This window comes from Macrotis lagotis, chromosome 5 (genome assembly GCF_037893015.1).
Source record: "Macrotis lagotis isolate mMagLag1 chromosome 5, bilby.v1.9.chrom.fasta, whole genome shotgun sequence".
In the NCBI taxonomy this organism is placed as follows: Eukaryota; Metazoa; Chordata; class Mammalia; order Peramelemorphia; family Peramelidae; genus Macrotis; species Macrotis lagotis.
In genome coordinates this window covers 227,892,193-227,915,893 of record NC_133662.1, presented here as the reverse complement: position 1 = coordinate 227,915,893, position 23,701 = coordinate 227,892,193, and the positions used below count along the sequence as shown (strand labels likewise).

At 39.3% G+C, this 23,701-nt stretch overlaps 2 protein-coding genes, 1 long non-coding RNA gene and 4 other non-coding genes across 9 annotated transcripts; 3 read left to right on the top strand and 4 right to left on the bottom strand.

Annotated features, from left to right (window-relative positions):
* Window positions 1-2,526: 2,526 nt before the first annotated feature.
* Window positions 2,527-2,938, bottom strand: LOC141488534 (histone H4). The gene has a single exon (XM_074188655.1). The coding sequence runs from the start codon at window positions 2,891-2,893 to the stop codon at window positions 2,582-2,584; it is 312 nt and encodes a 103-aa protein (XP_074044756.1). The 5' UTR covers window positions 2,894-2,938; the 3' UTR covers window positions 2,527-2,581.
* Window positions 2,939-8,070: 5,132 nt separating this feature from the next.
* Window positions 8,071-8,471, bottom strand: LOC141488535 (histone H4). The gene has a single exon (XM_074188656.1). The coding sequence runs from the start codon at window positions 8,428-8,430 to the stop codon at window positions 8,119-8,121; it is 312 nt and encodes a 103-aa protein (XP_074044757.1). The 5' UTR covers window positions 8,431-8,471; the 3' UTR covers window positions 8,071-8,118.
* Window positions 8,472-9,032: 561 nt separating this feature from the next.
* TRNAM-CAU (transfer RNA methionine (anticodon CAU)) lies at window positions 9,033-9,104 on the top strand. The gene has a single exon. It is a non-coding gene; the product is annotated as a tRNA-Met (tRNA).
* A 1,212-nt stretch (window positions 9,105-10,316) lies between these two features.
* Window positions 10,317-10,398, top strand: TRNAS-UGA (transfer RNA serine (anticodon UGA)). Its single transcript has one exon. It is a non-coding gene; the product is annotated as a tRNA-Ser (tRNA).
* A 742-nt stretch (window positions 10,399-11,140) lies between these two features.
* Window positions 11,141-11,222, bottom strand: TRNAS-GCU (transfer RNA serine (anticodon GCU)). Its single transcript has one exon. It is a non-coding gene; the product is annotated as a tRNA-Ser (tRNA).
* A 182-nt stretch (window positions 11,223-11,404) lies between these two features.
* Window positions 11,405-11,476, bottom strand: TRNAQ-UUG (transfer RNA glutamine (anticodon UUG)). The gene has a single exon. It is a non-coding gene; the product is annotated as a tRNA-Gln (tRNA).
* Window positions 11,477-11,818: 342 nt separating this feature from the next.
* Window positions 11,819-23,068, top strand: LOC141488532 (uncharacterized). 3 transcript variants are annotated; one of them, XR_012468721.1, is made up of 3 exons: window positions 11,819-11,950; window positions 13,386-13,484; window positions 17,905-23,068. It is a non-coding gene; the product is annotated as an uncharacterized LOC141488532 (long non-coding RNA). The 3 variants fall into 3 exon arrangements; XR_012468722.1 differs by having other exon boundaries at window positions 15,652-23,068; XR_012468723.1 differs by having other exon boundaries at window positions 13,386-15,818.
* The last annotated feature ends 633 nt before the right edge of the window (window positions 23,069-23,701 follow it).

Genomic DNA, 23,701 nt, shown 5'->3' with positions numbered 1-23,701 from the left:
TTCCATTTGAATTGTCTAAGGAAGATTCTGAAGATCCCCTGGCAGGATAGGGTCCTGTACACCAAGGTTCTTTCTCAAACTAACTTGCTGGGGATTCAAACTTTACCATAGAGAGAACAACTCTAATGGGTTGTCCATGTTGTTTGAATGTCAAACATATACTTTTCAAAAAGCTAATTTTATGAAGAACTCAAAGAGGGAAAGTGTTCACATGGTGGTCAGAAAAAGCAATACAAAGATTCAAAAGCTCTCTAAAAAATTTTGAATTGATTGTGCAACATGGAAGACACCGGCACAGGATAACTGTGCTCTATGACCAAAGCAGAATTGTAGTAGTTGAAAAAGAAACACAAGATGTACAATTTTAGAGAACCTACCATATGGACAATTCACATCTGACCAGTGATTGAGCTCATATTGGTCTGGCCAGTCATAGTCAAACACACTGTACTTGAGTCCAACACAGTGATGTCATTCTGGTCCTGTTTGAGAATGAAGGATGCCAACTAACTCCATCCTTCCTTGGTCAAGTTTGCATTCTCTCCACCAATCCAGAATCATATTCTATATGGAACATGAAGGCCAGGGTTTCACTTTCCTTACTCATCATGACTGGGACAATGATAGGTATCTCCCCACCCCAATCTGTTCAATTCTTGATGAAGGCAATGCAAATACCTAAAACAAACATTCTATATATAAAATGGAGAAAGTTAGAGGACTTTTCAATAGGATATGGGCAAAAGAAAGATTTTATTATAATGCTACTTTTTGATGTAGTCCTAAAAATACTCAATGCAAGCAATAAGAAAGAGAAGTAACAGGACTAAGCAAAGGCAAAGAAGATACAATATTATGGCTTTTTTGCAGGGGACATAATGATTTCCTCAAAAAATGCTAAAGAATCAAATAAAAAATCATTGAAACAATTCAGCAAAATTGCAGGATAAAATGAAATCATGCAAATCATCAGCATTCCAACATATTACCAACAAAAACAAGTAGGAAGAGCTAAAAAGAGAAAGCTATCCAAAATCAATATAGAAACTACAAAATATTTGAGAGTATATTTATAAAATACATGCAGGATCTATATGAATACAATTGTAGAAACAATAAAGATCTTAATAATTGAGGAAAGAATCATTGCTTTTGGATAAATTGACTTCAACATTACAAAAAATAAGACTATACCTAAATCATTTTACTTGTTCAGTGCAGTACCAAAGTGGCAAAGAATCTTCTGTTAGAGAACTATAAAAAAATACAAGAACCTCAATGGCCGCAAGGAAACAAAGTGGGAAATATGGGGTTAATTTCTAGACTGGGTTGGTCACTAATCAGAAGGAGAAAAGTAAATAGCAAGTATTTGGAGCACTAACAGATTATTAAAAATAAAATGCCCTATTAGTTCATGTGGTCTTTGGGGTGTATATGGTTCTGTTAGTTACACTTTGAAGATTAGAAGTTCTTTTTTTTTTTAAACTATCTTCTTGGGGGAAAAGATCTGCAGGATTTCAGGTAAGAATGGAATGTAAACAAAAGACTAAGGGGTTAGTAGCACTAGGGAAAGATTATTTGAGCTTAAGGATCATAGGTAAGATTTCTTAGAAATGGCAATTGATCTGGGTCTTTAAGAATGCGTATAATTTTTGCAGGTAAACAGTAGGTATAGACATACAAGGGAGGCTATAAAATATGATGTCAATGAAATTGTGAGCAGTGCAGTTGAGTTAGAATGTAAAGAGGATGTTTTGAGAAACAAGTGCAAGTGCAAAGTAGTGCTCAACCTGAATTCCAGGCTAAAGAGCTCAATCTTATTTGTTAGCAAGAGATAAACTGAAAAGTTTTGAGCAAAGAAATCACCAGATCAGACATGTCTGTAAGGAATATTCTACAATTATTGAAAAAGATGGATTAGACAGAAAATGAATGTGAAAAGGGGAAACTATTAGAATTTTGGTTGTGATCTGCTGGATGGGTACAAAAATATAAGAGTAAGAAGTCAAGATTAGAAAGAAGAGATCATAGAGGCAGAATCAATAGGAGAAAATGGAATTGTTAGGGAATTAAAGCTAAATCATAATTGAGGTACAGTTGACAGAAATGTGGACATCAAAAGGGGCAGGTTTTTGAGGAGCACAATAGCTCAATCGCTAGGAGCCGATGCAGCTCCCAAGAAAAGGAAGGCAGAACTTGGAAGACTCCCGCATGTCCGAGCAAGCCGGATTAGAAGCTCGCTTTTTGATTGGACAAGCGGCTCCGGCATTCAAGGACGCTTACCATTGGCTTCCCGAGCTGTTCTCGCGATAGCTGACGCTCCCGCCCGCCAGGTCGTAGAGGAACAGCATGGCGGGAGCCCCATTTTGGGAGGCTTTCGACCTATTAGGAGAAACCCTGGTCTTTCGTAGCACCTCAGACCGCGCAGGACGGAGCCAACTCGGGGCAAGCATCCTGCCTCCAGCTTTGGTGCTCGCGGATAGACTTCGTAAGCACTTAGCGCAACCAGCTCCTTCGCTGAGACAATGGGGGGCCCTGAAAAGGGCCTTTGGTTTTCTTGGGCGGGCTAGCAATGGCTGGCTCAGCCGCCGAAGCCGTAGAGGGTGCGGCCCTGGCGCTTGAGCGCGTACACCACGTCCATGGCCGTGACCGTCTTCCTCTTGGCGTGCTCCGTGTAGGTCACGGCGTCCCGGATCACGTTCTCCAGGAACACCTTCAGCACGCCGCGGGTCTCCTCGTAGATGAGCCCCGAGATGCGCTTGACGCCGCCGCGCCGGGCCAGGCGGCGGATGGCGGGCTTGGTGATGCCCTGGATGTTGTCGCGCAGCACCTTGCGGTGCCGCTTGGCGCCCCCTTTGCCCAGACCCTTGCCTCCCTTGCCGCGACCAGACATGGTGACTAGGAGCTAACAGCTGCAGACAGTGCTCCGATGCGGGCTGCGCCGCCTTATATAGTCCCGGAGCCGACCTGGTTGGGAACTGAAGGCGCGTGGGCGGAGCGATGGTTTCCCGCTCAATTTATTCAATACGTCATTTTAAAATATCTAACTTAGAATAGATTCCTTTCGAATTGGAAAAAAGACAAACCAACCTTTTCTGATATTTGATTTCCGTTTATAAAAGGTAAATTTAAATCTTTTCAAGTAAAATTCCCAGAAACATTCTTTATTTAAAACTGTCTTCCATACCCTGCCTGAGGAGTTCAGGGCAAAATGGAGACACTAAGGGTAGCTTTATTTGTCGTAAACTTCGGACACTGAAAAATCGCTCCAATTACTTTGTTCTCTTCTTTGTCCGCCTGTGAAAAGGATCGTTACACAGATTGATCAATATAAAAACCATAAATTTCTTGATAACGGTATGACTCTGCTGCCTATGAATATAGAAGTAAATAGATAGCTTCTTAAATACTGAGGTCTAGTTTCCTACCCAAGAAGCTGTGTTGTTGAAGTTGGCTTTGGGGGAATCTAGTTGACTTAGATTAACCTAAATTCAACTGGATTTCTCTTGTATAAAAACAATATTACAAAAGCATTATTCTTCATTTCAAAAAAGTTTAAGACTGAGTTTCCTCACTATAAAACAAGATCTGATTAGGGAGGATGTAAAGTAATGGAAAGATTATTGGATATTTTCAAGTCTAACAACTATATCTATTTTAACATTTTCAAATATTTCTATTTTTTTTCAGTGAACAGAAAGTAAAATTTCAAGTCAACAAAAGTGAAACTAACACAGTGAATTTGTTTCAAGGGAAAGTAGATGTAGAGTAACATTTAATATGGTCTACCTAAATGAGGGCAAATTTGAGGACTGGGCTTTATATATTGAGGATAGAATTTGGGGGATGTTAGATGAAAATAATTGATTAAAAGGCCCTGTATATTTGTGTATCTTTCTCACTGGTTGGCAAGGCTTCTGAGAGGGGGAAAGACTAAAATCATAGGCATATGTAGTTTATAAGAGATAAATAATTTTTCTTACAAGTTCACAGAAGTCAGGAAAATTATATTATCTTGATCATTTAGCAGCAACTTTTCTAAATCAGATGATTTTGTGTATGGGTGTGGGTGATGATAAATCATCTACCATATATGAGAAATAAAAAGGTCCTTGCACATAATTTGTGCATCTAGAGACAAATTTATTGAAGGTTGTCTGGGGTTACAACCAACAGGGCCATAGATGGTGAAACTAATATTTGGTTCTTGTGATTTCTACCTTCACAATATTTCCTTCCAGCTTGTTTTATCAACCAGGTTTTTGCTTGCTCTACCTAATCTCTCCTCACACTTGTCCATTCTCCATTCAGTTTCCCAAAATAAATCATCTCCCTAATCTGTAAACTGCAGTGACTTCCTTTTACCTCCAGAATCATATATACATTCTCTGATTTTTAAAGTACTTCAGAGTCTGGTCATTTCCTTACTTTCCATTCTTCCTACAATTTATTACCTTTCCTGTATACTTGATACAATGGTACTGGCCTGGCTTTTTGGGGGGTTTCTTGGAAAATAACCTCTATCTCCTGACTCATCTTTTTCATCAGTTGTAATCCATGTTTGGGATATTGTCCTCTCTTATTTCTAGCTCATGGTCCTCATGGATTTCTTAAATACTCAAATCCTTTCTCCTGCAAGAGGCTTTTTCCATCCGTCCACCAACCCCTTCCTTTCCATCCTTTTCCATCCTTCCACCAACCCCTCCAATATTAGTGCCTTTCTCTAACATTACTTCCCATTTACAAACACACACACACACACACACACACACACACACACACACACACACACACAGACAACACACGGAGGCACATAGAACTTTGTGCATAGTGGTTTTGTTTGTTTGTTTTTATGAATGGGATAAAGTCTGAGATTTCTTCAGTAGAATATTATAGATTAGAAAGTTAAGCTGTGTGTTATATCCCTTCTGCCCCTCCTCCTGAGACAAGCAATTTAATGTTACCTTGACCAGATTGTAAAAAGTAAACTGACCTTGTCTTATCTGGACTAAAGTCCAGATGGTTCTATATTCCTTGTCCTGGACGGGGAGAACTTGTCTCTGTTTGAATTATAGGCTTTTTCTTTAGAGTAGTCTAGATTGTGAAGACCACATTGCTCACTAACAAGGATGGGTCAGTGGGGGGGTGGGGGTTGCTTTAGGATACATAGATCTTGGATTTCTTGCTCTTGTACCCCTTTTTCTCTCTCCATGTTTAAGGCTAAGCAAGGGGTTCAATTCTTGAGAAGTGAATAAAAATTTTCTCTTCATACCTTGAGAAATCTCCAAGTTTTATTTAAGTGGGTAAACTCATTCCACACACTTGTATGTTATCTGTTCCAGCAGAACAGCAGTTCCTAGAGGACAGAAACTTTTGCTTTTTTTTTTTTTTGCTCCATCAGCGTTTAGAATAAGTATCTGCCTTTGGCACTTGACTGAATGACTTAGTGTTTGCTTAAATGTATTTTCTGAATGTTTGAGTTCCCAAGTCCTAGACTAACTAGTGATCCTAGGCCCATGAAGAATAACAGCTACATTCAGTTGATTGGATGATAACAGTCATCCACTTGTATGTAGAAAGAGTCCTAGCTTCCAAGTGTTGTTGATTTTTCCTGACTTCAGAGGGATTCTAAGACAATGTTCAGGAGGAGTATATTCCCAAATCTATTTTTTTTTTAAAAAAAGGGTCTTTGAGTATTCCAACTGATTGAGGAGAGAAAGAAGAGGAAACTAAAAGAAGGGAGTGTGACTTATTCCATGACTGACCTTGAAACATTATTATTCATTGCAAAGAGATAGAATTTTTTGCCATTTCTTATCTGTATAGTCCCAGAGCTGAGTGTACTGAAATAGCAACAAAGAAAGGAACTGAGATGTCCTTAAGTTTGTCCACTGTTTGAAACTTAACTCTCTCAAGCCAGCCTCCAAATGCTAAAGCATATTCTCTATATGGGCACAATACTGAGGTTAACCTTCATTCATTGCTTTTATTTAACTTCACATATTAGGATATCTTGGATCAGAAAAATGGCTCATAAGGCAAGTACAGAAGGATCAAAAGGCCATGAGAATAGGAAGCAAGCCATAAATATGACTGGAGAGGGAGAGACAGAGACACAAGTGGTATGACTATAGAAACTCTAAACTCAGAAGTAGCAAGAGAAGCTAGACATTCTTGATAATTTGGTCACCAGTTGGCCTTGAGAGAGATCACTATAAGGCAGAGGGTACTAAACACTGCTTTGTCTCTTTTTTTTAAAGCCCTGAGCTAGAAGTTCAGAAGGAGGACTAGGCCTCTCCTCCCACCATGCTGAGAAGAGAAATTAAAGCAGGGGGAAAAAAATCAGATAAAAAGGGTTTCATCCAATTTGTGTAATGGAGATTTCAGGAATCAAATAATCTGAACCAATAACAATTCCTAGATTCCTTTCATTGGGACTCTATTCATGCCTTTCCTATGTTTGAGAAATTTGGCTACCTATTGGTACTGAAATACAAAGTGGGCTGTATGGAATATTTTTTTAAACATTTGGGAATTAAGTGACTTCTCCAGAATCATACACAGCAAAGAAAACTGAATTTGAACTCTGGTCCTCCAGACTTCAGGTCCCAAGATTTTATCAACTACACCACCTAGTCACCCTTATTATATGGGATTTAAAGATTTTCACAGTCTAGAATAGATCCAGACATTCTTTCCAAGTTTTCTAGAAATTATTCCCCACTTCAAACTCTAATTTCAGTCAGATTAAATGAGATATTTATTAAAAAAAAAAACTCAGCAAACTGACACTTTTTATCTTCTATACTAGGCTGATTTTTTCCATTTCAGTTGACTGTTCTATATATCCGTTAAAACTTCCCCTCCTCACCTTCACCTCTTGAGACTTGGAATTTTCTTCAGAAGATAAATCTCCTTCAAAAGAACTTTTAAATTAGTGGTGCCTAGGCTTTTTCACTTTGCCTTTATTTTGTATCTATCCTGTATTCTTTTTTATTTGGGGGATGAGGGAACAGTATCTTGCAAGAGACACTAACTTATGGAATAGAATCTACTGGCTTTGGAATTAGAAAACTTTCATTAAAAACCTGATCTCCCAACTTTCTACCTTTTTGAACATTTTGGCCCTCACTTTCCTCATCTCTAAACCGAGAAGTTTGAAGTGGATAACCACTTAAGATTCCTTCCTGCTTTAAATCTACGATCATATGATTTTCTTAAGAAAATTGGAAAATCTTAATCCAGTCCTTGAAGAGACTGGAACAAAGTAAAGGAATTCTTACTGAATTGAATTCAGTTGTTAAATTCCCACAGTTCACCAAATGGTGAAGAAATCCAGGACTAATTCTGAAATTACAAATCTTAAGGAACCATCGTTTTCAAGTCAATAGTATTTCATATACTGTGATACATATATGACTTTTCTCTGCTGTACGTTGTGTGCGCAATATTGAGATCTATAGACAATATAGCTTGCTTCTTTCTGAATACAAATTCTAAAGCAGGCAAGGGGAGGAATGTGTCCTTAAAAAAAAATCCTTTTAATAGAAGAGTAATATTTTCAGAGGCAACCATATTCCTGAAAAACTGCCCACAATTGAGTAATATTAATGACTTCAACGTTATCTAGTGCTGATCTGTATAATAAAAACCCACAAAGAACCACATTTATAGAGGTGGAGAAACAGGAACTTTTAAATTGTTGATAGCAATTTACATAAGTCGAATTTACCCTCGTGTTTCAGTATATTCCCTCTAATTAATTGTTCACTTGTCTAAGTCTGTGTTTAGGTAGAATAGCTATGCAAAAGAGGGGAAGAGTTGAGGACTAGAAAAAAAATGTTATAGCATATGAAGTTATAATCGGCTCACCCGTTGCTGCTCAAAAACTGCACTTTTGGAATACTAGCCATAAGAAAAAGCATTGTTTTGCTGAAATCTGCAGAAACTGCACTTTTGGAATACTAGCCGTAAGAAAAAGCATTGTTTTGCTGGGAGCCCGCCCCAAACAAAAAAGGTTTGCAGTTTGTCAGAATGCCACATTACCGCTCCTTTGCCGGAGGAGGTGAGGGGCCCTGAAAAGGGCCTTTGGTTGTGGGGGGCGGCGCGGGCGCGGGCTCAGCCGCCGAAGCCGTAGAGGGTGCGGCCCTGGCGCTTGAGCGCGTACACCACGTCCATGGCCGTGACCGTCTTCCTCTTGGCGTGCTCCGTGTAGGTCACGGCGTCCCGGATCACGTTCTCCAGGAACACCTTCAGCACGCCGCGGGTCTCCTCGTAGATGAGCCCCGAGATGCGCTTGACGCCGCCGCGCCGGGCCAGGCGGCGGATGGCGGGCTTGGTGATGCCCTGGATGTTGTCGCGCAGCACCTTGCGGTGCCGCTTGGCGCCCCCTTTGCCCAGACCCTTGCCTCCCTTGCCGCGACCAGACATGGTGACTAGGAGCTAACAGCTGCAGACAGTGCTCCGATGCGAGCTGCGCCGCCTTATATAGACCCGGAGCCGACCTGGTTGGGAACTGAAAGCGCGCGGGCGGGAACCAGACTTGGCGCTCCCCGGGCTCTGCCCGCCCCTTGCCCGGCGCCGAGCCTCGGGGCTCCCCGGCCCCGGTTGTCCTTTGGCTTTCTCCGAGCTCGTGTTCAGGGAAAAGGGCCTGGCTCTGTGCTTCCTTGTTTTGCCCGCGGAGCTTGGGGCGGGAGCCCCCAAAGCCCCAGGGCTCCTCCTTGGGGTGCAGCGGACAGAAAACACGCTAGAAACAAATAGAAATGCTTTGAACGTTTACTTCGCCCGGCCTCCCACCAGTGCACCGGGCGCGGGAGCTCCAGGACTCCATTTAACTTGTTACTCGGCTTCTTTCCATTAAGCGGATTCACCCTCGGGGCCAGACTTGGCTTTCAGCGTAGCTGCGGGAGCAGGAGGGCCGCGGCGGGCGGGTCCCCTTTCCGTTTGAAAAGAATTCTCCGGGAGAGCCAGCACCACCCTCGTGGAGATGACACAGACATTTGTAGGGGGAAAAAAGGCCCACGCTCGTCGTCAGCAGAGTGGCGCAGCGGAAGCGTGCTGGGCCCATAACCCAGAGGTCGATGGATCGAAACCATCCTCTGCTAGACTGGACTCAACTTTTCTCTAATAAAATTATTTTTCATATTTTCCACACTCCAGCGAAAAAGGAAGCGATTTAAAGGAAATATAACAGATAAACTAACAAACGAGTGTGAACTTTTCGATCTCTACAGGTTTTCCTCCTGAAATGTGTCATCAATTAAACATTCTACTACCTTCCAGATAGAGAAGTGATAGATTCAGATGCAGATTGAATCGAAGCTTTCGTTTCTTCCTTTTCTGTATTTTTTTGACTCGGTTAATATCTCTGTTACAAGTTCTGCTTTTCTTCTTTTTCCAGTGGATGAGAAGTTGAATTCCAGTCAGAGAATTCTGACCTTGAAATAAAATTTTGCTGAATTTTTAAAAAGAAAATCATCAGCTATTTTATCATTGAAATATGACCCTTAAAATGTCAGTTATCATCACTGATTCCCGATATGTTCTCAGTGATCATAATTCTCATTTTGTCAGTGAGGTGAATAAGCCTATATGTTTAAAATGATGAGTGAGAAAGAGAAAAATAGGTAAAGAAAAGTTGGGAGTGTAAAGTTCCAGAAAAAAGGATGACCCCTGGAGAAAGCAAGAAATCCTTTTAGGCTAGATTAGAGATGATTCTATCTTTATCTTTATCTTTCTCTGGTGGTAATGGATCTCCTAACTCAAGACTTTGGGTCCCGAATTATCTTTCTGTATTTTTGTAGAAATCAGTTTTTCAAGATAATCTTGAGTGGGTTATAGTTTGTCATCTAACTTTTCAGGACTCAAAAAATCACACTTTTCCCCGCAAAACTTTACACAAATATATGAGCTAGACATACACATGTGTGAATATATAAATATATTTATATGTATATATAATATAAATTTATTTAAAGATATGTATAAAATAAACCGAGGTGGGTGCATTAATATGTATATAGGTGTGTGTGTGTGGGGGGTGTATATTCATTCAGAAAAGAGCCTTGGCAGTTGGCAGAACTGAAACACACAGGCTTTGGGAATTCTTCACCTTAACCATTCAGCCACACTACCTGCTCCTATTATAATTTTAGAATAATCAAATCAAACATTCAGTTGTTAATTCGCTGTATTTTTTTGTTAAAAAACCAGACGCGCACGATGCTACACTTAGTCCACCTAGGAACAAAATACGGAACCAGAACCTGAAAGGAAATGAAGAAATGAAAGATTCATGAGATAGTTTGGACCGCGCAGTAGTCGTGGCCGAGTGGTTAAGGCGATGGACTTGAAATCCATTGGGGTTTCCCCGCGCAGGTTCGAATCCTGCCGACTACGGCTCATTATTTTGGGCATAGTATTTAAAAAAAAGTGAGCTTTATTTCCTCCCACCGCGATGCTGCTTCTTTACTTAATCTAAATAGCTTGCTTCCTGTCTCCCGCAAAGAACGAGGTAGGACTAGCCAGTTTTTCCGGGATCCTCCCTGTGATTTAATTTATATTTTTTTTCTGAAAGGAAGAATCTGTTTCTAAATTACCTCCCAGCTTTAGAGCTCCCTCAGGTTTGTTACAAGATGTCCGCAAATAAGGAAGAAGGGGTGCTGGAGAGGACGGGGTGCCGCAGTGGCTTCTGAACAGAGGACGGGCACGGGCTTTATCCAGAAACCATCTCAGAGTTGGGAGCGAACCCCGGGGCAAATTCTGGGAAACTTGCGGGAGAAAGGGATGCAGTCAGCGGTGGTTTCATGAGAGCAGGGTTCAGGTTCGACTCATTCACGTTTTATCTCCTCCGGCTCTTGGCACAGCAAGTGCTTAATAAAAATTGGTTGTTTCACAGATCGAAGAATTTGTCACTCGGATAAAAAAATATTGTTGTTATACAAAATTCCGGGATGGAGAGGGAAAGGTAAGGGTAAGTGAGTGGGGAATGTTTTTTTATTCTTAACGAGTTATTAGGAAATCGTTAACCTGAAATGAGTGTTTGGGTTTCTTTTTAGAAAGCAAGCGGCCTCAGGGGGTTTTTGCAGTGCCCCTTAGGGATAAAGGATTAAAAGCCACAGTTTTAGTGAGCAAGAGAATCCGACGAGGATGGGATTCGAACCCACGCGTGCAGAGCACAATGGATTAGCAGTCCATCGCCTTAACCACTCGGCCACCTCGTCTGTTTACCCGGTTTCTCGGATTAGTTTCTATAGTGGTTGCTGTTTCCCCCTAACATAGAACCGGAATTAGAGGAATTCCCCTCTATCCCCTTCTTCCATCAGACCCATTCTGCAAAATGTATCCTATGAACGCTCTAACCCTGTCAAAAATGAGCCAGCAAAAAAAAAAAAAAGCAACGGGTAGGTCCCACCGAGATTCGAACTCAGATCGCTGGATTCAAAGTCCAGAGTGCTAACCATTACACCATGGGGCCTCTGCGCGGAAGTGACTTCGCAAAATTGCTTCTTGTCTGACGTGGTCGCTCGTGTTTCTTCCCGCGCTGCTGTTTCCCGTCTATCTGATCAATTACTGAACTTCGGCCCCGGCTGCGGGGGGGGGGGGGGGGCGGGGGGGCCGGAAGCCCAGCCGGCTCAGAGGAACGCTCTGGAAAAAGTCACCCGCGAAGCATCCGGGTTACACGGCGGCTGGGAGGCCCGGAGGCTCAGATGACCAGGAAGCTCCGCACAGGGTGGGGGAGGGGCGAGGCTGCGGGCACTGCGCGTGCGTCTGCCTCGGGCTGTCATTGGCTCGGATCGATTTCCCGGAACGAGGAAGTAGGGGCTGGTGCGGCCTTCTCTTTGGAAGGCGGCGCCGCTGTCTCTTCCGCAAGAAGTTCCATGGAGGGCCCGGCGACCACCATCACGCGCGCCCCGGGATGGGGGCGATGTGGCCGGCTTTCTCGGGTGGGGTGAGACCACGCTATCCCATAACCCCATCCTGCCCCGGCTTCTGGGGTGCTCCCCACTGCCCGCGGTGTCTTGGGTTGTCGCTTCTCCCCAGACACTATACACGTGCACACACGTATAAATCTGCAGTATATATAAAAATATAAAGATAGACAAATCTGCAGCGTTGTAACCGCTAAAAAGACAAGGTCGACAGGGGCAGGACCCCGATTACGAGAGATTAAGAATCTCAACATTCGTAGGAAGTTAATCACTCTGTTTATACTCTTCATAGTTTTAGCGTGTACAGAGAATGGGAAAGCTGGAGTCATGGATAGAAAAAAATACAGCTGTTTGGAAATTGAGGGTGAGACCTAGCGACCACCCCCTCCTTTCCTCCCGGGGCTGAGTAGTGTTAGTTGTTGCAAGGACAGGGACAGCAGACCCAGGAAGAAAGACTTCTCGGTGGTGTCCGGATGCTAGCCCAGACTCCCCGGTGTCCACCTGCATCCTGCAAGGTAACACAAGAATAGGAGAGGTTAACAGGAGAACTGGATTTCTAAACTTATCACAAACCAATTAAATTTCTGAGTTAAGTGCAGAAACAAAGGATCCTGACTGAAAATTGTATTAATTGTAAATAGGATCTCATAAATCATGACATCTGATTATGTCAGTGTATATAAATATGTTTATTTCTATATAGATATAAAAATATAAATATATATATGCAGGCATATACATGTAGTTATATCTGGATTGTATAAGTACGTTTGTACATAGATATATTTCAGTAGATATATTTACATATATATAAACATATCAAGATAATCTAGATACCTCTTGATATTTATGTATTATGTAAGTAATACATACATTTTCTATATAGATATATAAATTAATACATAGGTTTTATTTTCATATTTAAAATATCAATAGTAGATATATTTAGTTATACTGGAATACAAATTATAAACAATTATCTAGGTATTCATCTATGTACATATATAATTTGATATCTTATAGGTTTTTTAATTTTGTCTTACATTTTGTATATACTATATAGAGATAGCTAGATGTTGTAGAGGATAGAGCACTGGGCCTGGAGTTAGGAAAACATAGGTTCAAACACTGACTAGCTATATGACCTTGGGCAAGTCACTTCACCCCCATTTACCTTAGAACTCATCTGTAAAAATGGGAATACATTGGAGAAGGAAATAGCAAAACACTTCAGTATTTGCCAAGAATATTCCACTAGGGGATTACAAAGAGTCAAACACAACTGAACAAACAACAATAATAGGATGTAATACATGGATATCCTGATGGAGTATTATAATCATACATATATGCATATTTGTAGACAGGATATATATTTTATATGCATCACATGAGGAACATACATGAAATGATCTATTTGTAAATACAATATGTAAATCTATTTGCTCTCTCTAGATGGAGCAAACAAGGACAATCAAGGGAAGGGAAAGTAAGTTCAATGCCACAGAAGCCAGATCCAGAAGCCACAGAAGATGACTTTCTGACAGCAAGAAGGTAAAACCTCCAGTTTCAGTTTGGGAAATCCTAATCTCAGGTGTCCTTCTGTAGGCTTCTGGATCTGTTAACCTGAGGGTTTACTCTTGATCTTGACAATCCTACTACCCCTGTAGATATTACTGCACAGGTATGTAAAGAAAATCTTGATAGGTATTTCAAGTCAACCCATGTGCCTTATAAAGAAACTGTCTATGTGCATGACTGGCCTTGCTTCTTTATTCCTTTTTTTGAACTTTATATGGTGTGAATTTATGGAATCTGGTAATCAGGAACAGAGCTAGCTACCATTTTTTTCTTGCTTTTCTCTCTTTAGGAAGACCTAGTAAATATTTTCTTGAAACTTTCCTCACCTGTAAATATATGTGTGTACTTATAGATATGCATACTTGTGCATATGTATGTTCACATATAGATATGTATCTGTGTGACTTGTTTATATGTGTGTATACATATGAAATTTGTGTATTGCATAATATATATAAATTTATATCTCTACATATGCTATATTGCTATTTATATGCATATTGCTATGTGTATATATTTACATGCATAAAATCTATATTTGTGTAACTATGAAGTATGAGATAGGTCTATATACCATGTATGATGTGTGCATTTAAATATACTTATGTATATTAGATGCATCTGGCCCAGTAAGACAAAGCATTTCCAAATGCTGGGGACACATCAAGTGCTCAATTGGGACTAAAGTGACCAGAATAATAAGCAATTCCAGTTCCAGCTTTGAAGGCAACCTTTCTCTCCCTGCTTATTTTAAAGCACCAAAGAAGCAGAAATATAAAGATCAAAGAGAATGATTTAGAATATGACTTGAGTTATAAACACTGAGACATAATTTGAACCCAATATCATAAGTACAGGAGAAAAAAGATCAATACTTGGTGCTGTTCTGCATGGTTGTGCTGCTGCCCCTCCCTTCTATGCATGCTCACTGAAATTGTGACCCCTCACCCCATTCTTTGCTGCTTCTGGAGAGAAGCTGGTCTGGAAACTACTAAAAGCTATACACACAGAGGACTGGGCAGAGGTCTCTAAACTACTAAAAGCTATACACACAGAGGACTCTTCTCCTTTAGAAAAGACAGCAGAACTCAGTATAATCTACTAAAACTGCATCATAAAAATTCAAATGTGAACAGCCCTTTTTTAGATCAGAGAGATACATAGATGTTCCTTATAAAATGAGTGAAGATACTTATCTTGAGATTCACTGCTCAATATTGCATGTCATTACCACACTCAGTGATCTCTGTCATTGCCGAATGGACTCTAATGAGTTGTTAGAAAGCACACAGGAAAAGTTGTGAAGCAGGGCCCTGACGTAGGCACTGACCTCCCTGCCTTCTATGGATTCAACTTCAGAAAACCAGAGAGGGATTATTCTTTTGAAAGCAATTAGTATAATAAGCTTTAGAAAAGGTGTTCCCTCCACCCCCACCCTGCAAAAACAACAACACATTAGTTCAGTCTAAAACACTAATAGCTTAAAACTTCAACAAGACTTTTGAGACACCTGGAATTTCAATACAGGCTGCCTGGGGGACTAGAGGAAGAATGAAGAGAATCAATGAAAGCTTTCCCTCTGCCAAGGGTCTGAGGGCTATTACTTTCCAAAAGTAAGGTTTTGAGCTGAAGTAGAAACTCCCCTCACATCAAAAGAACATGGAAACAATAAGTGATTGATCAGTATGTGACCTATTTTCAGATAAGACATATTCGTTGCTTGAGATGTAGACACTGGGTCCCTAACTACTTAGGGACAATTCTTTTGAATTCTAAGTTCATGCCATAAGTTTACTTTAAGAATTAAGTTGGGAAGGAGGTAAGAATTGTAAAAGGAAACATAGTACAAGCTGTTCAGATTTTTCTTAAAGTTCTCTAGGTTGAGGTGAAGGAGGAAATTTGATCAATTTTATGAAGATTTGTATGTAAAATGACTTCACAATCTACCTACAATATTTTTACAGAATTCATATTTTAGACCTCAGTATTTCTTTTGACTCTTGACTGAGTCAAGGGGAACTTGGACTGTAGCACTAAGTGATGAAGACAACCTTAATAGCCACACCAGGTATTCTTTCTATGCTTTCTTCTCCTTAGAATGAAAATAAAGTAACACACATATTCTAAATCTTTAATTCAGCAACATATCAAATGGGATGATGAGACTGGCTGTGTACATCCTTACCCCTTCAAATTCATCTCAAAGTCCTGGGTTGTCTTCCTTTATCCTTGTGAGAGAGGTTATTTCTCATGCAAATGATCGGAACTCACAGCTGACTTAAAAGTCAATTATTAATTTGTTCCAAGGTAAGAGGTTGTTTCATCATCTGAGGACTTGAGCATGGGGACAGGACTGGGGAGGGAACAAAAAAATGGTGAATGAACATGGGGAACTCAATAAGGTTTTGAGGCTCAGCCTCCTCCATGTGAAGGCTATAAAGAGTACAGATTCAAACAGTATGGTATTTTCATTTCCTACCACCTTAACTGATTTGTCACTCAAATATATCAAAGCCACTAGTACAATATTTTCAAATAGCTAGTCTTACATTTGGAAACACAATTCCTTGGACAGTACAGAGGTTCAAAGATCAGACTCATGGTCCATTCCTTAACTTTGGTAATCTGACTCAGGATTCACTCCAAGAATTTATTCCCTTTGGACAATAGGTTAATGGTAGAATAGTTGGGTCAGAAATGCTAGAAAGAAAGGTAAAAGAATGTTTAAAAAAATGAACCTAGATGTTAAGAAGTTCTGAATTAGAAAAACTATATGGTAGTAAAATCACATGGACATTGGAGTGTATACTAGGAGTCGCAGTTCTCTCCCAATCTGCCTTGGTGATCTAGCAATGACATGTGTCTGCTGATCAGAATATACTTTGGGGACCCCCTGCTTTGGACATTTCCTGGCCCAAAGTACATGAGACAAAAGTGACTAGTTACACTATCTTGGATATATTGGAAGAGAAGTTAACCAACCCCTTCAAGGAGCGTGGGTTATAGAACGTAGAAAAAGTGATTCAGAGTATGAACAGAAGCCAAGAGATCCAAGCTTTGGTGTAGTCTTCCAACTTTTTATTAATATTTTGGCATGGTTATAGGATATGAAAAAATCATTAATAGAATATATACTTGGAAAGAAAATAACTGCTTCCCCAGATCCAGGGATGAATTTGTCAAACCTGCATTCTTTGCTGGAGAAAATCACAAGACCTCACTGCATGTAACCCTACAAATTAATTTTTAATGTGATCTCAGCTGGGCCTTCATTGCAGAAACACAATCCACCTTCACCTACCTACCAGTGATTAATTTGCTATTCCTATCATCACAATGACTACTCCAAAACTTCATGCCTTCTCAGATTTCTCCATTAAATCCTGGCTCTACTCTCTGTAGTAAGGATCTTGTGACTCATACTTCCAGAAAACCCAGGTTATCCACCAAGAGCTTACTCTTCCTCACTTCCCATCTTACTTATTTCTTTACCATCTCCTTCACTCCTATCTCTAATGAAGAGGTGGGCCTTTTTGTTGCCTATATCAATATCTTCCTCGTCTATACTTCCTAGCCCCCAAAGCAGATTCCTAGTGCCATCATCCCCACAATCTCGGGTCTTCAAACTTTACCTGTGTAAAGAATCCTTCCCTGATAACTGAAGGCCTTCTTCCCTCCCTCTATATTATTTCATTTTGTGATCCTATCCACTCCCATGGGTTCAATTGCCACCCCTATGCAGATGCTTCTTTTTTGTCTCCAGTCATCTGTACACCACATGACCATTAGTTTTTTGGATGTCTCTAACTGGATGTCCATAGGCATCTCACATTCTGCATGTTCAAAACAACTTATTTTTTCCACTAAAATCTCAATTTTTACCTTGACTATGGAAATCATCATTATTCTCCCAATCATCCAAGCTCTAAACCTCAGGGTTACCGTCTATTCCTTATTCTTACCCCATATATCCTTTCCATTGCCAAATATACATCTCTTCTGTGTCTCCTCTCCATCCAGACTGCCCTCCCCCAACTCAAACCTTCACTTAAATTTCCTAGCTTTAAGACACAACACAAATCCTACTTTCCATAAAAAGTTGCTGAACACCATGATCCCCTCCCATTCCCTACAGTGTCCCTTCTTCAGAGACTACTTTCTGTCTATTCTGTTTTACTCTCCCAGGTACGTGGCAATTTACTGGTCTTTCTCATTTAAATGTGATCTTTTTGAAGTCAGGTGCATAGTTTCCCTTGCATCTTTATATAAAAGAAGTCCAGTGCCTAGAATGTAGTAAAGCCTTACTTGTTGACTGCCACAAGTCTATCCAAACTTCAAAGAATAAGTAAGACCTAGTGAAGGATATCTCACTGAACTTTATCTTTCTTTCTAGAAACACAAGAAAAGGATGTTTCTGACTAGAGACTTACCCTGGACTTTAACTGAGCACCACAGAAGATCATCCTAGTGGTGACAGAGTGAACCCAGCAATGATTGAGAATTCCACACTGAAGCTGGGTGGGGAACATCAGTACAGACAGAGGCAATCAGTGAGGTGATGATTTTAACACCCAAAGCATTACCTCAGTTGCTGTGCCCTTATTTTTTGTTTATATGGTATGGAGTTGAGCCCCTGGAGAACACATTTACTTTTACTAGAAGTTTAAGTAAATATGATAAAAAAAAGTTTGGACAACTAAAACAAATTATGTCTAAATCTAAATTCTAATTTCCCTAGAGCATGGTGACAAAAATAAACAAAGCCAACAAAATGTGATACTAGTGAAGGTGTGCAGAAATAGGCATACTCATAGATTACTGTTGAAATTGAAAATTGGTGTTCCCTGTATAAATTGTTCACAGGCTATTGTTGCCACTGGGATTTTTGGGATCACCAATTAAAGATAGTATTTGGGGGCCACAGAAAGACAAAAGAATTCATGTGCTCTCTGGAATTTTAACATTGCTCATGATTTTATTATAAACTATAGCAAACTAAACTGGTTAAAAAAACCTTTTCCTCCCAAAGGGTCAACAGGCACTTAGACACAGTTGCTTGTTAGAGACTAAGTCAGAGAGAGGGAGATAAGGAGAGGTAAGGATAAAAACAGAGAGTGGACTGGCCCAGTGGGGGTCCAGCCCAAGGTCCAGCTTTGCCCCTTATCTGAGGGCAAAAGGGGAAATCCCTCCTACTTTGCCTGACTGGAACAAGATAGAGGCTTGAAGACTGGGGCTTGGCAATGAGGAGAAAGGATACAAATTTTACCTGAAACAACGAAACAATAGATCACAAAAGATCCTTCCACACCCTTATCAAGATTCCCAGGTTTTAACAGCATTAAAAGATTACAGAACTTGTTTCTGCTTCTAATTTTTTCTACATTCATAATTCTCTGCATCACTCTGAGTTAACATTAAATATTTTTGATCTAATAATCCCTATTATAAGAAACATGCCTTAAAAGCATTGTCAAAAAAGAAAATGCCCCAACAGGTGGAGAATGGTTGTTATGCAGATATAATCTAATCCTAAAATACAATTTAAAACTAGATCTGTGCAGAATACACTGGTATTAAAAGATTGCCATAAAATAAAATAATGATAAATTTAAAAAGCCCAGAAGCTCCTTCTGCTTAATTGTACAGAGATGGGATCTGTGAACTTGTAGTTCTTTTTAAAATATTTTGATAACTATTTCAATTCAATTCATTTTCTTTGCAATCCTATATATTTTCTTTTGTACATTTAAGACCTTGTTCTGAAAAAGGGCCATATAGTTTCTCCAATTTTCAGTGGGGTCCAAGATTAAAAAAAAAATTAGAACCCCTGTGGTTTAGAGTATTTCCCAGAGCGTTGAGAACTTACATGACTTGTTTAAGATCAAGCACCTAGTATATGGCAGAGGCAATGTTTGATCCCTAGCCTTTTTGCCTCTCAAACTCAATATTCCCTTCTCCCTGTACACTGATTATGAATATAAACAAAGGTAATAGGTGCACAATTGAGTGGTATGTGGACAAAGGCAATTGAAGGAGAAGGTGGGAATATGTAATTTTTAAGTTATAAAAATTAATAGCCTCAATAGTTGACATTTAATTGATTTTATATTTAATGTTAATAGTTTATCAGCAAACTGTTTTCAGATTTTGCCACAAGGAGGTGTTAGAGGACAAAAGTCTAAGGAGGAAAAGACTTTGATCAAGGTTCATGCATTGGATCAGAGTTGGCAGAGTTGAGAACCCCAATCCCTAGTCTCCTGATTTTAAGAGTTCTTTCTTCCCTTTTCTTCTTTGGAATCTAACAGTGTTCTAAATGTTTACCAAGGTGACTGATAGTTTTTACCCTAAGGAAAATATACTAATTATGTGACTAATCAGTGCTTTTCTGCTCTTAGTACCTCAATTTTTTCTGAAACTGGGAAATCAATATGCTTTGAAAGTAAAGATTCGCTCCTAATATGTGAAATCTCTTCTGTGAGAGACTTGAATCCGGGATCTTGCTTATGTTGGGAGGATCAGTGCATAGTTTTAGTAACTAAGAAAAACAAATAAAAACTCCACTGACTTCAAAGGAAAACTTGATTGGCGGTGGGGGAGGTGGTGGAGGAGGAGAAGGAGGTGAGGGAACTGAGGCTGCTCACAGGAAGTGTGAGATGTCCAAGTTTGAACCTGACCTGTGGTAGAGCATTCCAAGCTAATATCAGTCTGATCGACCACACCATAACTGGTCTATCATATAGTGATGTCATTTCATCTCCTTGATAAGAAAGGACAAGAACCAATCAGTACAGAAAGTTTTTTCCCTCCAATGTTGTCAAGGCAATGAATCAGAATAATGCAAACTATCTAAAAATATACATTTCCTTTCAAATGTATCATAAACTATTAATAACATGTGAAAAATGTTCCAGATCACAATTAATGAAAGAATTGAAAATCAAAATACTTTTGAAGTTTCACCTCACAGCAAGCAAATGAATAATGTCTATAGTTGGGAATGTTGGAGAAGCCAAGGGAAGATAGGGGCACGTGTATTGTTTATGCAGCTTAGATAGTAAAGACTTTTGGCAAACAATTTGGAATTATATAAAGTCACAAAATGTGCATACCTTTGACCCAGAGATTCTACTACTAGGTATAAAACCTAAGGAAGTCATCAAAGTCCTTATATACTGAAATATTTATGGCAGAATTTTTTGTGCTACCAAAAACTGGAAACAAAGTAGTTGCTATGGACTTGAGAATGGCTATACAAATTGTGGAACTCGAATGTAGTTGAATATTACTGTCTATAAGAAAGGGAAATATGATGACTACTGAGAAATGTTGAAAGATTTCTATAATGAATTCATGGAAGGAATCAGAGGCAAAACTAAACACAATTATTGCAACAAAGTAACCACAAAACAATAATAATATTACAAAACTACAAAGAACAAGTATGTCTCCAAAGAAGAATGTCTCCTTTTTGGAAGGAGAGCGTCCTCAGGTATGGAAGATTACATATATTGTCAAATGTTTTCAATTAATCACGTTTTCTTTTATTTCTTTCAATAATATTCTTTTTATAGAGATGACTCTCTGGGACAGAAAGGTTTGAGGGATGTAGGGAGAAATATAAGTGATATGAAAACAAAGCATTCTTAAAAATAAGGATAAGGTAAAAATAGTTATTTGGGGGTCTTTGAATTAGGGAAATGATGAAAGACAAGCATTTTAAAGAGCAAGTGAATTAAAGTGAAGGAGATGAATGGGGAAAAAAAAATAAGTTACCAAAAGCTTCTGGGACCATAAGGCAACATGCAGGGGTCCAGCCTCCATGGGGTCCTTGGAACCTGACAGGAGGGATAGAATCAGTGAAATGAGATGAGTCAACAAGGGGGTAAAGGCAGGAGCAGGTTGACTGACTGTCAGCTGCTTGGATTTATTTTTTATAGTCTCAGAATCATATGTTTCAAACAAGCTAAGATCATTTCCTTGGTTACAAAAGTGTACAATTTTCATCATCAATCATATAGTCCATATGGTTACAAGTTTTAATCATGTGATTACAAGTTTAATTAATAATCATGTAGTTAATTGATTTCTTATCCCTACTCAGACCATGATGACCTCAACTTATCTGTTACCTTATTTATTACTACATTGTATAATTGTTAATTCATTTAAAGTTATTACTCAATTCTTTTAATGGAAAGTTTTTTATATTTTTTTGTTTTTCAATACACTTCCTTAACAATCTATAGTGAAGGTCTTTATGCTTGTCCACCCATCCATTAACTCTTACAATAACCAATTTTTCTTTCAGGCCTTGTTGGTAGAAACCATAGTTTCTGTGACTTTTTTTATTCTTTCCCTTGAAACTAAGACTGCTGGAGTTCACATATGGGTCACCTATACTATTTTCTCACCAACTTTTTCATATATTCCTCCATGTGGTAAGGTGGGGGGGCAAAACTATTAATTTCCTTGGAATTCTATCTGACCCATCTTGTATCTGTTTTCCCTTTATATATTCTGACATCTCCTTGGAATTCCCAGTGTTGAGTTTTCCAGAGATTTCATAATGTTGAAGCCTTTTGTGGCCTCAGGGAGAGGCAGTCCTGTTAAATTTGGACAGAGTTTACAATATGCTTTATTCAAGGAATTTTTCTGAAATCCTTTATAGTCATTCCACTATTAGGGTGAGTAAATATTGCAATCAATAATAAACCTATAAATATTGGTATGCATGAAATCCCTGTATATATTGAAGAAGGAAATGTTCCATCAGGCAGTGTGACTGCCTTGAGTGTTCTTGCTGCGACTGTGTCAAACAGCTTAGAGACCCTAGCTCCCAACAGCAACAGATTAGCAATGAAATTATTCATGTCCTTGAAAATATTGTTCTTCATACTCCTTTGGGATATCTCCTCAAAAAAGAAACCACTATCCTATAGATCCAGGATACACCTAGTGAGACCACCTTTTCAAAACTGTATCTCATGAGCCCCTTACTGAGGTGCTTACCTTGTAGTCAGCAGACACAAATATCTCTTAGCAAAGTAAGCTAATTTTACATTTTTAAAAAATTTTTCATTTGCATATCAAAAAAGTTGCCACAAAACATTTTTCTCCAAAAACCTAGGTGTATTTTTATACAAATGTGTGACAACAGGAAAAGAGAGCCCAAATGTAGAGAACAATATAACCAAAGTACACATATAGGGACCATGTGTCCAAGGCTACTACCAGCTTCTCCATTGCTTGCGGATTCTTCATTGTGATTCCCAGACCACGGATAAACCCACATTTTCCTCCTAGGAAGAAGTACTTCATAGTCTTGTCATCTGTCATTTTCAAATCTGCCAGTACAAAAACTCAAATTCCATCTGGCTTCCACAATCTTAAAAAGACAGTAATGCATTCCATAGCTTCTTTAAAATGGACATCTGAATAGGATTTCTATATAGGGGATCAGGTCTTGACTTGTGATTCATTGGAATAAAGATTCCCTGATTGAGTTATTTCCTTCTACCAATACAAGTGTGAATCTTTTTCTGCAATGTAATTTATTTCTACAGGTGTGAACCTTATGAGAATTGCTTGAGGCACTGAGAGATTAAGTAATTTGCCCAGGATCACATGACTAGAATTTGTTAAGTGAGACCTGAGCTCAGGTTTTCCTGGCTTCAAGACTGGCTCTCTATTTCCCTGACTCCTATTGTATGGAAGAAGTGGATGTTTGTGAGAAATGATTGACTTGGAATCCACAAACTGCTTCCTAGGATCCCCAAGGGACATTCCAATCATGCAGATCTATGGTATGTAAAGTTGCCTACAGGAGAAAGTTGAGACTAATAAATATTGTGAGAACAAGCAAAAAAAATGAGAGCAGCGAGAATAATTCCATCTATACTTGACATCTTCCCCTTCTCTTCATATTCATTTTGAAGAGCATGATGAGGAGAACGTTGAATATAAGCAAATGATAGAAACCTTGGTGTCTAAAGGATTCTAGATCAAAATCAGTGGATGGTCTGAATTGGCAAATTGGTGGTAGGATTCTTCCCCTGTGTCTATATGAGACCCAATTTAATTCTGTCAGTACAATTTTATTTAAGGTTTTGTTATTTTCCAACTGCAAGAAACTCATAAAGAACAATGTATGTCTTCCTATTGCCAAGATTCACCATCTTCCAAGAACAAGC